Source organism: Purpureocillium lilacinum (assembly GCF_023168085.1).
Source record: "Purpureocillium lilacinum CBS 284.36 DNA, scaffold_5, whole genome shotgun sequence".
NCBI lineage: Eukaryota > Fungi > Ascomycota > Sordariomycetes > Hypocreales > Ophiocordycipitaceae > Purpureocillium > Purpureocillium lilacinum.
The window spans coordinates 1,888,697-1,904,552 of record NW_027072115.1 but is presented as its reverse complement, the minus strand read 5'-3'; the positions used below and the strand labels follow the sequence as shown (position 1 = coordinate 1,904,552).

Sequence of the window (15,856 nt, the reverse complement as noted above, 5' to 3'; positions counted from 1 at the left end):
GCGTTTGAGGCAGGCAGTGGGCGCGGCGTGTGCCGCGTGTATACGAGATGTCGCGCATACAGGCCGACGACGGCTCCGGTGAGGCGGCGCGTATCTGCACTGGTGCAGGGACCAGCGTCGCTCATGCGGGCCCTTGACACATGCACATACACTTTCACACTCTCAACGCTTTCACACACATGCACGTACTCGTGCGCATTGTTCGAACCCCTTTGCTGGGATTTCTCCCTGGGAACCCCCAAAGCCCCCCCCGTCGGCGCGTCTTGGCTTGTTCGCCACCGGGTGCTGGAGGCCGTCCGAAGCGCGCCGTCTCGGCCGGCTTGGGCGCCAGTTTTGTTTCTTGGCGCGGCGCCGGCGCCGAGGACTTTTTACCGCTATGCTGCCGCTACCACGGCCGTGGAGATGCAAGGCGAAGGGCGAGCGCTTAGCACCATCGTGGGGAATACGGGGGGAGGCGAGGCGAGGCGACAGGAGGAAGGATGGAGCGTTGCAGTCGGGGAGTCCGCATCGCCCGTAGCTCCTTGGCGCCGGAGCCATGCCATGCCATGTTATGCCAGGTCGTCGGACATGGCAAATCGCGTGGGGGAGAGGGAGGCAGCAGTCGCGCTGTCAAAGGCGGCTCGAGTCGGGTTGTGGGATGTGCATCACTGGACCCTTGCGGCTCGAGAGCGCGCGCAGGTGCACCCTTGTCCCCTGCAAGGCACTGGCACTTGCTGCGACTCAGCCCAGCCCCGGCTGCTTAGCGCCTCGTGTTGGGTTTGCGCGTGAGAGAGGCCAAGAGGGCGAGGGCGAGGGAGAAGAACGGAGACAGAGGCTCTGGATGGCCCCAACGGTTTCCAGTCGCCCTTGTAGTGTTGCCTCTTGCAGCCTGCGACTTGCATTAGACGATGGGATGAGAAGATTGAGGCGTTTGAAGACAATTGCATGTTATAGGTATGCGCATCCGCGAGCGTCTACCGCAAACGACCGCATCTTTAGCAGGGTCTCAGTTTTAGAGGGAGTTCCATAGCTGTTGGCTCAGCGCTGGAAGCCCTGAACCTGCACCCTCAGCGCAGTGGAGGGCTTGTTGGCTAGCTTATCGGCGGGCCTCTGTTTCAGCCTGTGCCCCAGTTTTGCTCTGCGGCGCTGCCCCAGGCGCGGCGGGCTGCCGCTCGCCATCAATCGGCACACTGTCCTCTCGCACGGTCCAGGCATGGGAATCTGCACGCCCAACACCACGCGTCGAGCGGTGATCAACACAGTGTGAATTGTTCCACAGGGCAGGGGTCCATCCCGCGCGCGGGAACCCTCTGACGTCAGCGAGACCCGAACACGAACATGGGGGTGCCGGCCCTGCCTGCCCACGAAAGCGGCGGAGGAAACGCCGACCGACACGCTCGGGGCAGAAGCTCACGCCCGTGGGCTCGCTCGCTCTCTGATTTTGTTAGCTTCTCACCTTCACCGGCGCGGGCGCGACGTTTTTTTCTCCCCTCGTCGTGGGGTTGCGCCAAGGCTCCTGGCGGCGCCCTTCTTTGTTTTTCAATGGGGAGTTGTGCCACTGAGAATCCGCTTCGGCGGCGGCCCGCCGGGTTTCTGGCGGTGCTTTTGGTTGTGGTTCTTGCTTCTCAGGGTCCATCCATCCATCCATCCATCCATCCATCCACTCTCGTCGCTGCGAAGGTAGCTAGCTAGCTAGCTGCGTAAAAGTAAAACTCTCTCTGTCTCTTGGCTCCCTCTTTTTGAGTTGGCCATTGAAACCGCGCGCAACGGGTCAGGGCCAATGCCTGAGCCTCGAAGAGGGGGAGACGTTCCTATTCCTTAGCTGCGTTGCATGTAAAATCATGGGAGTTCAATGTGAACAAAACGGCAGATCCCAGATCAGATCGAAAACGGCAGCCACCTGCGTCCTCCCCCGTCATCATGACTGCAGCAGGCCATGTACTCCGTAGCCAGCAGTGCCAGGGCATGGATCCGCGCGCACACAAACAGCCCAGGAATCGTCCCAGTCAAGCCAGTCCCCCCAAGTTCCAAAGCTCCACCTCCCGACACAGACGACCGCCGCACGGCGATCCGTGGGCCTGCTCAAAGGAAACGGCGCCGTTTCCTTGTCCGCCCTCCCTTGCTGCTTGCGGGATAGTAACTAACCCTCCCCCCACCCCAATCGCCGCTCAAGACATACCCTCGAGACCCAGGCAGGCATCCAGGGCGGGATCCCCATTGCAGGTGGGTGGACGGACGGAGGGACGGGCGGCGGCATGGGCGGGAGCATGGGAAACCCTTTGTGCGTGATGTGTGGCCTGACCTTGCATGCTTGCCTGGAGCCGTCGCCTGCTGCTGCTGCAGCCCTTATCTGAGACGGCTTGGACCGGGACACCACGCGATGGGGACGACTACTACTCGTATGGGGGATCCTTTTTTGTTCGATACATGCTTTGTGACTGGTTCACAAGGGTAGGCGGAGGGGCGGGGGGTCCCCAGTCTCGGGACACTGCAGGGCTTGGCCTTTTTGTCCCGGGTTGATGCTGCCTCGCCGGCTGGCTGGCTGTCGCTGTCGCTGTCGCTGTCGCTGTCGCTGGTGCTAGCTATAGCTGCGCTGAGCTATTAGTTAGCTACTGGCTAGCTGGCCGGGTGGTGGTATTTAGACAATTGCATGCCTCCTTCCTTGCCCTCGCTCCCTCCCCCTCACCTCACCTCAACCTGCTTGCGGCCGTGACACCATCCATCCCTCCCCCCTTCCACCACCTTTACTTACCTTGATCTTCGTTGATTCTCGTGCCCCCCCCCCCCCCCCCCCCGCCCCCCCGGTTCGATCTCGATTCGGCACGGGTTCTTTGGGGTTTGGATCTGCTGCCGCCCTGCTTTTTGTTCTTGTTCACTTTCTCTCCTCTTCTTGCCTCTGTCCCCCCAGATCTCTTCCCACCCTTTTCCTTTTTCCCCTCCACCCCTTTGGTGCCTGCGTGCCTGCGTGCCTGTGCCTGGCTCTCAGCTTCGCCTCGCCTCACACATCCTCACCTCGTCGAACGCTCGCTCGCTCGCCTTCGGCGTCACAGACCACCACAGCCGTACAAAGCGCACAGCCAAGCCCACCATGTCCATGGCGACCATCGTCCCCACGGCCGTCGTGCCCTCGGGCGCGCACCTGCAAGTCCCCGGCGCCGCTGCTGTTCCTCACCACCACCACCCGGCCTCATCCGCGCCCGTCGCCATGGCCTCACCGCCCGCCGGCAGCGGCGCCAACAGCGTCGTGGCAGCAGCAGCAGCAGCAGCCGCCGCCGGCGGTCCGCCCCCCGTCCGCCCCAACTTCAACTCGCGCCTCACGTCGGACCGCCTCCGCGAGGGCGCCGGCCTCTACCTCCCGCCGCAGTTCCAGCCCAGCAGCACCACGAACATTCGCAAGGGCCGCGTCTCCGTCTTCCGGGAGACGGGCCTGTTCGACGACCAGGACGACGGCCGCGGCTCGTCGTCGCCCTAAAAGAGACCGCGCGCCACTCGCTCCTCTCTCACTGTCGCTCTCACAACTCGCCCACACATGGGCACACTCACACACTCACACACTCGCTTTACCTCTCCGTGGCGCAATGTGTCTGCGGCGCCGTACGCCATTGTGGGCGGTGCGGCCCTCTCACTCTTACTACTACTACTACGACGGCGACGACGACGACGACGACGGACCCTCCTCCCCTGGGCCGCTGGGCGGCCAGGGAACACACCCCTCTGGAGGCAGGCCTCTTCGTCGACTACCCTCCGTCACACGAAAGCCTCACCGTCGCCACCACCACCACCATCGCCATGTTTTCAAAATCTCTGTTCTTCTTCATCGTGTGTTTTCACTCACTCACCATCGCCATCGACATCTCTTCGGCGCGCGAAGCATACACAACCAGGCGTCCGGCATTGTACCAACGAAAATCCAATTCCATACCCGTATCAACGAGTACGGCTCACCTATCTACTTAATATCTAATAATACGTCAACCGAGGAGTGGTGGAGGGATTACGGCGCGGGACGGTCCGGGACGGGGACGGGGAAACGGTTTGGCAAACGGGCCAAGAGGTGGCAATGCGCGGTTCTGCAAGGAGGCAATCGCGCCATGCGTGCATGCATGCCTGTACATATGACCTGTCGGGGCGGGGCGCCTCGTTCGATACCCTTGATTTCGGCAACATAAGAGAAAAGGTCATCTTGACAATATCGTGCCATTGAGCGTATTGACCCATCCGCTCACGCGAAATGCACTCGCGAATTGAAGGCTAGACAACGTTGCCACTGAAATCTTCGTATATAAAACGTTGGCGCCTCAGGCTGGAGCAAATATTGCACATGATCCTCCTCGCGACGAGCGAGTCTTTATCCAAAACCATGCCCACCCTCTAGACACTGATACCGTGCCATATCGACACGCCAAAACGCCGCGCTTGCTCATGCAACAGAAATGCAATCCCTTCCCGTCGCCTCGGAGCCTACATCGTCTCCAGATCCTCTTTAGGCACCGTCTTGACGAACGCGTGTCCCAAAAAGTGCAGCCACGCCTTGTTCCTCTCGCGATTCTTCTTCTTCTTGCCCTTTCCGTCGGCCTCGACTCCTCTGATACTCTGCTCCACCTCATCATCATCATCCTCGTCAAAGTCATCGACGAGAGCATCCGCCGAATTCGTCTTCTTCTGCCCCATGCGATACGCCAGCCCCAGGTAGCTCTTGACCGTCAGGTCCTTGAGCTTGTAGATCTTGTCGTCAAACGTGCTGTACTCGACCTCGTACTTGAACTTGTTCGGCTTCGGCGGCGAGTGTTTGGGGCTCTTGTTGTCGGGGTTGCCGCCCCGCCACTTGGATCCGTCCAAGCCGACGTCCTGCATGTCGTTGTTGATGTACGTCAGGTTGGCAAAGTATTGCGTGTAGCCCGTCAGGGTCAGTGACTGCGGGTAGTACGCCGGACCGGGCAACGAAGCCTTCGGTGGGTCTTCGGGAACGATGAGGTTGGGGTCTTTCTTGGGCTTCTTCTTTCCCTTTCTGCCCTTCTTCTTCTTGTGCTTCTTCCCCTCCGCGTCAACATCTCGCCTGAGCTCATGGTGTTCTTCGTCGTCCCAGTCTGCCTCATCCCACGGCTGTGGAGACGTCGGGTTTCTCTGGTCAAACGAGTCATGCCAAACTGCTGCCGAGTCCAGCCCGGTAATGTTATACTCGTATACTCGAAGAGTCGGGAAAAAGTTGGGGACCACGCTGGGGCTGACAAAGGACAGCTGATACCTTTCAGCATATTTGCCCCCAATCTTCTTGTACTTCTTCTTTTTCTTCTTGCCCTTCTTGTCTGCTGATAAGTCTTCATCGTCCTCTTCTTGGACCTTGATCGCTGAGCCAGGGAGGCCTGACCACTCATCGCGCAACTCCATGAGATAATCGCTCTTGGACTGGATAGAAACCCCGTCATCCAGGCGGCTTCGGTCGGATGCGTCTTCCGAGTCAGCCAGCAGATTAACCTTCCTGGTGTCACCGAGCAGGAAGTGGTCGATGTTCATGTGCCCAAAGAGGGACGCAGTGACGACGTCGCGATATTGCTGGAGCCATAGCGTGTACCGCTGCCAGCAAGTCTCGTCCCAATTCTGCTTGCTGTCGGTGCGGGCGGGCGGCACGTGGCCGATGAGAATGGCCTTCATGCCCGTGTCGCGCAGGTGCTGAAGCTGGATGCGCAGCCACTCCATGTGCTTGTAGCCCGGCTCCGAGGGGTTCGCGCAACCGTCGACAGCGGCGTTGCGGTCAAAGAAGAACATGGTGTTGAGGCTAAACACGGCCAGCTTGGCGGGGATGACCTCGACATAGAACCAGCCGCCAAAGGCAAACGAGTGGCGCTGCTCCTCGGGGACGAAGCGACTCCAAATGTCGCTGTACGCATGGAACCACTTGTTGGGCCCGGCCTCCATGATGTTGTGGGGGAGAAAGTCATTGTTGCCAAAGGTGGGGATCACGGGTATGGAGAGTTTGCTGTCGCGAGGCGAGGTGAATGCCTCGACGAATTTGTCGGCGACGCGGCGGTTCGAGTCGAGGACCTGCTCGGCAGTTCGCGGGTGCTTCTCGTCGCTGTCGTGGCGTGCCGAGTCGCCGGTCCACACGACAAAGTCGATGTCGTCTCGGATGTTGGCCTCGATCCAGTCAAAGGTAGCATTGACGAGGGAAAAGGGCGAGTCGCAGTCCGTCATTTCCGCGCCGTAGGTTCCGGCCATGCCCTTGCCGCGGTGGCAGGCAATGCCCTCCTCCGACGAGGTGTGCGCCTTGTAAAAGTCATCGGGATGCAAATCTGCGACGTCGAATGTTAGCCTCCATGTCCCGATTGGCAGGAGGGGCGGCAGGCGATGACGAACCAGTGATGTGCAGGAACCGGCCGTTCAGCTTGCGCTGCTGCTGCGGTCGCGCTTCGGGATGGCGCGCCGGCTGCAGCACGCGTTGCAGAGCGTCGTATTCGGGAGGTGTTGGCGACGCAAGCAGGCGGATGCAGCCGCTCAGGGCCACGAGCAGCTGCAGGGGCATCCACGCCGCGCGGGCCATCGTGGAAGCGGGATGCGAGATGTCGGTCGCGAGGGCAAGCCAGCGGTGCCCATGGAGAGGCGGCGGTGATTGCTCGTCAAGGTTTTATATGGGCGCTCACGGTGTCGCGAGAGCCGTGACGTACCGACCGCGCTTATGCGATCGGCAACAGTGCGCCGCGAGGGGAAGCAGAAGTGGTAATGGAAGAGGTCGCTCGTGGCCACATGCGCTGCAGGTCGCAAATGGCGGGCGACGCGGTCGGATCAAGGGCCTGAGGTGCGGTGAGGTCATGCAGGGTCGCTGCCTGGACGGACTTTTCTCCCGGCGCGTGGTGGCCTGACGTAACGTTTGCCAGGCTCGTGGCCGCCTGTGGAGACGGCGGTGCAGCCACAGAGCGAGGAATAGTGGTGGGGGATTCGATGGCCAGGGCCTATTGAGTTGCTTCGAAGCCGTAGCACCCGACGCGAAAGTCGCCTTTGTTGGACAGAGGGAGACGGGGAAGCTGCCGGTCGTGCCGTTTTGTATCTCGGGTGTCTGAGAGGATCGATATTAGCCTCACGGACGGGCCCCGTCCCTTGGCCAGTCTGCACCTAAAAGCAGGTAGTACATAACTTACAGCACGTAGTCTCGTTCAGTGGTTTGCCTGTGCGCTCCCCGCAAACTTCCATGGGCGGCGCGCGCGAAGCCGCAACCAATCTCCACGACTCGGCCCCAACACGTGCGGCAATGAGACGGTCTCGCTCGACCCGCGCTCAAAGCCAACTGACCAACACGCCGCACCGCGGGAGGGGCACGCGACCTCTGGCTGCGCGCTGTGCTGCGGCACATTTGTGCCAACGTATGGTGCGCAGTATTCCGTCGTGACCCTGATGGGCAGTCACATCCGCTCGGTGCAGCCGCCGACTGCGACTGCGCGCTGGTTGGAGCTGGAGCGCTGCAACTGTGACGCCGCTGGCTCATATGCCGGTTTCAGCTGACTGGGCATGCGCGCAGATGACTCTCGGACAACTGACGCGGGTGGCAGGCTCAGCCCCCCTCGGCTCCCGACTTTTGGTATGCCGGCAACGTGGTCCGTCATCGTCATTGTCCCGCGTCCAACGCTGACTGACAGGGAGCGTCGTCGCACGGCGTGCCGCTACGGGTCCGGTTGGTGCAGGTCGGTCTGTGATCGTCGCCGCTCGGGTCGAAGCGAGAGCCACTGGCAGCTGCTTGCTCAAGCTTGGCATAAGCTGTGTGCGCAGTGACATTGCACATAAGGCCTATCGACGTCGTGGCCTTATCTTATGTTGCCGGTCACATGTAGGCGAGAGGAGAGTATTGCTCTGTTCGGATGTGTGCACGGAGAAGCCGAGTTTGCTTCTGGTGGACGGTGCAGAAGGCGCCGTCGTGTTGCTCTTGCCGTGCGTTGAACCGTCACAGAAGATGGGCAAGTGCGAGGCACCAGCCTTGCCTCGCACCTTGCCTCGCACCTTCCGCGCCCGATGAATGGAGAGACGGCTGAGCCTCCCTTGGAGAATATGCACAACACTTTCTTGTGCGTCTGCGACCCTTGCACCTTCCCGCCGTCCAGCCACGATGGCTGTCACCGACGGCATGAGGCCCCGGCTTACATGTCCCTTGGAGTACTATCAACCAGAGCGGTCTACAATGCTCTTTTTCCCATTTGACGCAAACAGCAAGCTACGTCGCACAATGTTGCAGTGTGTGCTGGCGGTGATCCAAGACCGCGTCGCGCAGATACAGCTTGTCGATGACACTATCGCAAACAGCTCTATACAGCCCGTTCAAGGTGTTTTGTACCCCACGATCCTCACTAACGTGAACCGTGAAACGCACGTGCAACGCAGCGCCGTTTGCTCAGTTGTGGACAGAAAGTTGTGTGCGTGCCTCCTCCGATGGCCATGATGATGTGTCGCAGCCAGATGCAACTGCCACCTCGAGACGATTTAACTCTTGAGATATAAAGCCTGGCTTGCTTCCTCCAGGCATGGCGACTTCTTCTACATGCCAAGCTACCCCTACTGAATATCGGGCCCTCGTCGCTCGCCGTATCTACCAAGTCTGCCTTTACAGACGCCTGGCTCGCCTGAGCGCTGCGAGCTGAACCTAGACAAACCATCCTCCCCGAACCAACTTGCCCTCGCGGCCACTTATGCGCTGCTCTTTGATGGCCTCGGCAGCGGCGGAAGCGGCTGGTGCAACATGTTGTGCGCGTTATGACGGCATTGCCTCCTTTGTCCAGGCAAGCAACGGTCAACAGAGCAGCTAGAATATTTGAGGCAAGCGCCATGATCTCCGGCAGATTCAGCTCAGCTTCGCCGTCGATTCAACCCAGTTCCGATGACTAGTGCACTCAGCCTCGAAGACTTCCTCAACGAAGAGTGCAGGCCGTACAATGTGGCGCGTACAAACGACCAGAGGCCGACACACAAGAGTCTAGTTTCTAGGTCAGACAAAACTATGGGCGGGCGACGAGTTATGCTGCGCCCCCGAAATCAGTCAAACCTGGCGGCAACGTCCTCACGCCCAACGCCTCTAGCCAACAAAGCATTCACAAAGCATGGCTTTTTTGCCTGCGGTTTCGATCTTTCCATCTCGCAACTTCAAACCACCCACCCACAACTTTGACGGAAACACATGGGACGGAGGTGCTCACAGTATACTTGACGAAAACGTTCCTACCTTCCTACCGCCAAAGACTGTGATTCATCATGGCTTGCTCCAGGGGTATATATGGCGACCCGGACTTTGACAAATGCTGTCAGTTTCTACTTCCAGTCCAGAACCTCCTCAGCACACTCAGTTACGAGCCTAGCCGAGAGTCGCCTTGCGCGTCCCAAGTCAAGCCCCAGCCCCAGATCCAGTCAGACTCTACCACCCTGCCGTACCACAGCAATACCGGCCCTCTGGCTATCTGCCCAGCATGTGCACCATGTACGTCAGCTCCGTGAAATGCAAAGTCTGCGGGAACAAGTGGACAACGGGGTCGACCGGCAAGGCTACGTGTCGCGACTACGACGATTCCCTGGCCAAGGCGGCGCCAGGCACGGACGAGGTCCCCTGCCCGGCCGGCGTGCTCTTCGCAGTTGAAACTCCAGGAGAGGCACCGCGCTGCACAAAATGTTGCCCACCGGCGTTAGATTAAAACAATTGGCTGCATGAGGCTGGCCTTGTCGAGCGCACCTAGCCCTTCTGTATCGTTAAAGCTGCCATAATATACGAGGTAGTTGTGCTGTACCGTATATATGTGTAATGACCATGACTTCAGAGTTGATGATGTCGTCGATATTTCGCAGCGAATCCTCGTACCTGCAGATTTGGGTAATCACTGGCCCAAGGTGATGATGTGTCGGCCGGCCACAGCCCACTCCATGTCGAGGGAGCACATCAAATCCACCCGCCTCACTTGACAGCAGCTTCTGTTACCCAAAGCGTGAGTCACTCAACGACGCCCCCATGCGGAATCGTACAGTTGCGAAACATATCTCGCGAGCGCAGCAGTCCTCACGACTCTGAATGAAGCGAAGGGCGCAGGTGGCGTGCAGACTGTCTTTCTCGAAGTGAACAGACCCTCGATAAGCCTTGACCACCAAGCGGCCGCGTGTTGCCAATGTCGAAGTCAACGGCAGAAGCCGAAACGCGCCCGATTGTGGCCAATGCCTCTTTTTTTCCTGGCTAATGACGATATCTGGCGAGGTGCTCCTCCCACGATGGGATGTTCCCGAGGAAGCGCAGAGGGTATCGTGCACACCCACGCCTCTACCGTAACCGATTCCGCTGTGGGAGACTTAGAGATAGAGGGGAGAGGCTCAGGAACGGCCGACGTACACGTAAGAGAGCTTGGACGTTGCATCTTGGTCACACCATGTTCTGGGCATGCGGTGGGAGTGAGGCAGAGAGATATAAAACCGGGCCGCTCGTCCTCGTGGCTTGCCGCCGGCGGAAAAAACCCCAGCGCAACCATCGCCGCCAAACCGCTCTCGCTCTCGCTCTTCCTCATCGCCTTGTGGCTATACCCGTTTATTAATTCACCATGCGACCCTACCTCATCGTCCTTCATTTTCTCTACTACAGCACGGCGGCACTAGCCAGCTTCGAAATCATCCTCGGCGTACGTGCAAGCACAGTCCCGTCCCGATCGCACTCACACCAGCGCCGCCTCAGGACTCAGGAGTTGTGCACGCTGACTGACGCCGTACGGGGGGTCCTGCTTCTAGAACTGCGACGCAACGACGCAGCAATGCTACGCGTCCCTCGAGAAGAAGGAGGGCTACCTCGGCCGCTGCGACAAGGAGTACCCTGTACGCCTTTTTTCGTCTTCGTCTTCCTTCTCCCCGCCCCGAGCTTCATTCTTCGTTCACTGCAGAATACGAGGCGTTCTTTACCAGGAGGCTGACCGTTGCTTTGTCTTGTGTGTTTTTAGTGCTGCGAACACGGCGCCAAGTGTGCGTGGAACCGACAGGCAGACTTTACGCAGTGCTCCGTCTACATCATGCCGGCGGGATGGTACATCTCGAATCCGCCGCCGCCGACAGAGAAGAAGTAGTAGTCTTGGGTTCATGGGCCTGAGGGGGTGGTACAGGTGGTCGCTTGGATGACACACGGCCCTTGTGTCGTAGTCCGTCCGATGCCACGCCGGTCACGCGGCGGTTCGCGGTACCGCAGCAGGGGACCATTTTGACTTGCTACATGGCGCTTGCTGTCTGGCATAGACTTTACTTGTCAAACACCCTCGGACTAGCTAAATGAAATCGCAGACATCATATCAAGACGCGGAAGGCACTGGTAGTGGACGCTGGTGGTGACGGAGGAGGAGGAGTGAAGTTGGATTGGGCACTCGCTCCCTGGTTAGCCAACCCCGTCCTGTCACTCAATAACATTAGCGGGGCCCAACCCAACCCAACCCGTCCGACCGCCCAACCTCTGATAAAAAATTCCCACCACTGCGGTTCCCGGTTTTTACTCTTTCTCTTTCTCACCACGCAACGCCCGGTCCTCACACATGACCCTTCTCACGCGCCCCATGGAATCGTCGCCCAAAACGTGATCGAGGACAAATTGCCGCGTTGCAAGACCAATACTACCCCCGCCGCTCGTTTGAGGGGGGCCGCACGTTTTTCTTCCTCCGTGGCGGCCCCCTATGGTTTTTCGTGGCGACAGCTCTTTTTTTTTTTTTTTTTTTTTTTTTTTTTGGCCTCGTTTCTCTTGTGATTATAGTGATGACGGTGACGATAACGACGATGATAGCGATGGACCACCCTCTGCCTACGCGATGATTGATGTTTTCACCGACTCTCCAGTGCATTGCCACTTGTTCAATTCTCAATTTTCGCCAGCCGTTCCCCTTGGCGCTGCCCAAAGACGCTCATAATATCAAGTCTATACACACAAACTCCGTCCCGCGAGTGAAACACGTTGAAGTATCCCTATTCTGCTCAAATGATAAAAAGATCTGTACACATGGCCCAGCTGCCCCTCTACGCATCGCTCTTGTGGTACCGCGTCTGGACAAAGGGCATCTTGGTGACGACGCCCTTCCGCTTGCGGCCGCGGACCACCACGTCCAGCTCGGTGCCCGCCTTGTGCAGGCCGTCCTTGACGTATCCCATGGCGATGTTCTTTCCCAGCGTCGGGCTCGGGACGCCGCTCGTGATCTTGCCCACCGTCTGGCCGTCCTTGGCCACCTCGGCGCCGTCGCGCGCAGGGGCGCCCTCGACGACAAAGCCCACGCGGCGCCTCTCGACGCCGGCTCCGCCCTTGCTCTTGGGCGTGAGCTGGGGGATGATGACCTCGGCGCCGTGGAAGCCGCCAGCGGCGCGGCGCTCCTTGGGGATGACCCAGCTGAGACCGGCCTCGACGGGCGTCGTGGTGTCGTCGAGGTCGTTGCCGTACAGGCACATGCCCGCCTCGAGACGCAGCGAGTCACGGGCGCCGAGGCCGGCGAGCTGCAGGCGCTCGGGGCCGGCGGCCTTGAGCAGGGCCTCGACAGCGGGCGTGGTCGTCTCCAGGGCAGGGTACAGCTTGCCGTTGAAGGAGATCTCGAAGCCGTCCTCGCCCGTGTAGCCTCCGCGGCTGATGAGGACGGAGTGCGTCTTGGAGCCGTCGGCCAGCTTCAGGTCGGCCCAGACGGCGTTGCCAAAGTAGAGACCGTCAAGGTTGACGTCCGAGGCCAGGACCTCCTTGAGCACCTCGGCGGCCTGCGGGCCCTGCAGGGCGACGAGGCCGGAGCCGTCCAGGCGGGTCCACTCGACGCTGCCGCCGAACTTGCCCAGCTCCTCGTCCAGGTACTTGGTGTCCTTTTCGAAGCAGGCGCCGTTGGTGACGACGTAGTACTCGTCCTCGCCGATCCTGGTGATGACGGAGTCGTCGACGATGCCTCCGGTGCCGGGCCACAGGAACGTGGTCAGCTTGCTGGCCATGTTGGCCTGGGTGGCCCAGCCCGAGGGCGTAACGCGCTCGAGGAAGGCGGCGGCGTCCTTGCCCTTGAAGATGTGCTGGACCATGTGGCTGACGTCGAAGAGCGAGGCATGGTTGCGCGTGAAGTGGTGCGAGTCGGCGAGGGAGGCGCCGGCGTACTGCACGGGCATGCTGTGGCCCGCAAAGGGCACCATCTTGGCGCCGTGCGCCAGGTGCAGGTCGTAGAGCGGCGTCTTCTTGAGGTCGCCCGCGGGCGCGGCGCCGGACGCGAATCGGACCTCGCCGTTGCGCCTGGCGAGGCCGACGGCGGGCGTCGCCGCGGCGGCGGCGAATGAGGTGCTCGAGGTGCCGAGGCGCGCGCGGGTGAGCGCCCGGGGCGCCGCCCGGACGGCCGCGGTAGCAAGGCCCGACTTCATGCTGCTGGAAGGAGAGGGAGACGCCGCGTGCGAAGGGGAGACGAAAGAGGAGAGGACGAAGCTCAATCGTTTGCGCAATTGAGGTGATGTTGGAGGGAAGAGGAGGAGGAGTGTCGTGGAGGCCGGCGGAGAAGGGAAAGAGGGATGGATCGATAGGACGATGGCCCGTGTGGCTCGACGGCAAGGCACGACGATGGGCGGCGGCGAGGTTCCCAGAGGCCCTGAGGTGGAGGCCCTGGAGGCTTTAGAGGCTGTCAGAGCCGGCTCGTTAGCGACCTTCCCCAGGGTCTGCGGGCGAATCTGTGACTGATGAAATGCTCAATCGAGTAGGAGCGGTGGTGGGGCGCGGGTGTCCACGGGCGTCCACGGGCCACTGGCCGCAGGAGGCTGCCGGTCGAGGCGGCACTGGCGCCCTGGAGCCGCTCCGATATCGAACCGCGCATCCTGGGCCGAGTTGCAGTGCTCTAATCATTACCTGATGTCAACCCGCCGCGGGCCACTCACGGCGCGCCTAAAAGTCGTGCGCCACTCCATGTCTTGCCATCGACAACGACCACCACCTCCACAGGCAATGACGGACCGGCCAGAGGTTCATTGTAGTAGGTGCTGTATGTAATGTAGCTTGCTATCGTGTAGTGTGCGCGCAGCACAGCCATCTGGCTTCTCCCGGGCACACGCATCGACCGCATCTGCTCGCTCTCCATCCGCGTCTCGTACAAGCCTCACCCCCTCGCACTACCAACCAAGCGCGCACCCGGCCGGCGCTCTCCATGAGTGCGCATGCATCGTCGACAAGAAAAGACAAACATCATGCCCGCAAACACTACTTCTGCTCAAAGCTGTACTTGAGCCACCCTCCCAGCGCCCGCAGGCTCTCCCACCTCACGTTCTCGTCGTCCGACTGCATCAGCTCCATGACCCGTCGCTTCAGCCCAATCTTCTCCAGCTGGTGCCGCCTCTCGGGCACCTCCTTGACCAGGCACCCGATGTCGTTGCACGCAATGGCCAGCACCTGCTTGTCATTGTCCCACGGCTGCTGCATGATGGTCGCCAGCTTGCGCGGGATCTCGCCGTTCTCAAAGTCGAGGATCTTGCGCGCATTCTCCGCCCAAAACACCTCGCTCCGGTGCGGCGGCGACCACCGCAGGTGCCCGGCCTGCACCTCGGCGACGTACTCGTCGAACGTAGTCTTGGTCTTGGTGTATTCGGCCAGGAGCTCCTTGAGGCTCTCCAGGTCCTCCAGCAGATCTGGGTCCGTGAGGTGGCGGCTGGTCAGGTTCTCAAGCAGAGCCGGCAACCGCGCGAGGACAGCCGTCGGCAGAAGGGACTTCTGGTTCGCCTCCAGCAGGTTGTAGAGCGTAGACAGTATGAGCCGCGTCGTCTTTTCCTTGGGCGATAGGCGCAGCAGGTGAGTATACAGCAGGACAATGTCGTACTCGCTTCAGGAGGTCAGCAAGGCATCATCGCAAAGGTGACGCAGCGCACTCACTCGTTCAACTCGTCGCCGATTTCTTGCGCCTCGAAGCTCATCTGCCACCCCACCAGCAGGACGTGATAGAGGAGCTGCAGCCCAACGCCGCCGCCCAGCGAGCCCTCGAAGCCGGCGTTGCGGGTGCTGGTGTTGCCACTCCAGAGACTAGCTGCCGAGTCGCCTCCGTTGCCAATGCCTGCCGCTGCCTGGAGGATCTTGATCAGGGGCCCGACCGTCTCGCTCCGCTGCTTCCAGAATTGGTCACGCGAGACGTGGCCGAAGAGAAGGGCCGAGTACTCCTGGACCGCAATGTCCTGCAGGCCGGCATCGGTGCTCTTTGCGAGGCCCGACAGGTAGGTGAGCAGCACGGGCAGTGCCTGGAGGGTAGCCCGGGACTCGTCCCGCGCAAGAGACATGAGTCTCGTCAGGGCGTGCGCGGTGAGCAGGGGGATCGTGTCTTCGGTGGTGTTGGAGTTCAGCAGCGGCAGGAAATGCCGGTATGGGTCGGTCGTCTTGAAGAGGGACTTGGCCAGGGACGGGACGGCTGCGGGCGAAGAGTCAGTCTCGGAGCGCGCTATATGACACGGCAGCTAGCCGTCGGCTCGGGGGCATCGTCTCACCATCGAGCAAGTCTGCCAGCAGCACGAGCATGTACTGAACGATGTTGGCGTTCTTCCCTGCCGTTTCAACGACGCTCGGCTTGCCCTCGTCGCCGACAAAGAGCAGGCGATAGCCATCGGGATCGGCTTCCACGACTTCCCTCCGCTGCTCGGGCTTCTTCGCCTTGTCGACGGCGCGGACCTTGGCGTACTGGTCCTCGGTCACGGTGCGTGCGCGGACGGCGCCGTCCCAGGGGATGAGGCGCTGGCGGATGTTGCTCTGCAGCGAGGCCAGGTACGTCGGCGGGTCGAGCGACATGGCGGGCTGTGAGGACGTTGCGTGCGCAACGGGGGGCGGGCGGCGAGTCGGGCGAGAATGCGAGGCGACCGAGGGCGGGAGAGGAGGCCCAACGAGCAATTACGCGGCAGCGGATAGGTGAAAAGTAGCCGCTGCTGG

The 15,856-nt window shown here is 60.7% G+C and overlaps 4 protein-coding genes across 4 annotated transcripts; 1 reads left to right on the top strand and 3 right to left on the bottom strand.

The window, feature by feature from the left end:
• Positions 1 to 3,067: 3,067 nt before the first annotated feature.
• Positions 3,068 to 3,451, top strand: PLICBS_007158 (uncharacterized protein; the record flags this gene model as incomplete). Its single annotated transcript, XM_018320571.1, has 1 exon — positions 3,068 to 3,451. One exon carries the CDS (start codon positions 3,068 to 3,070, stop codon positions 3,449 to 3,451), a length of 384 nt encoding a protein of 127 aa, XP_018180468.1.
• Positions 3,452 to 4,440: 989 nt separating this feature from the next.
• On the bottom strand, positions 4,441 to 6,517 carry PLICBS_007157 (endopolyphosphatase; the record flags this gene model as incomplete). Its single annotated transcript, XM_018320570.1, has 2 exons — positions 4,441 to 6,269; positions 6,334 to 6,517. The coding sequence occupies 2 exons, from the start codon at positions 6,515 to 6,517 to the stop codon at positions 4,441 to 4,443; spliced, it is 2,013 nt and encodes a 670-aa protein (XP_018180467.1).
• Positions 6,518 to 11,973: 5,456 nt separating this feature from the next.
• Positions 11,974 to 13,329, bottom strand: PLICBS_007156 (aminomethyltransferase, mitochondrial; the record flags this gene model as incomplete). Its single annotated transcript, XM_065601121.1, has 1 exon — positions 11,974 to 13,329. The coding sequence occupies one exon, from the start codon at positions 13,327 to 13,329 to the stop codon at positions 11,974 to 11,976; it is 1,356 nt and encodes a 451-aa protein (XP_065457193.1).
• An 823-nt stretch (positions 13,330 to 14,152) lies between these two features.
• Positions 14,153 to 15,718, bottom strand: PLICBS_007155 (H(+)-transporting V1 sector ATPase subunit H; the record flags this gene model as incomplete). Its single annotated transcript, XM_065601120.1, has 3 exons — positions 14,153 to 14,768; positions 14,819 to 15,344; positions 15,421 to 15,718. 3 exons carry the CDS (start codon positions 15,716 to 15,718, stop codon positions 14,153 to 14,155), a joined length of 1,440 nt encoding a protein of 479 aa, XP_065457192.1.
• Between the last annotated feature and the right edge of the window lie 138 nt (positions 15,719 to 15,856).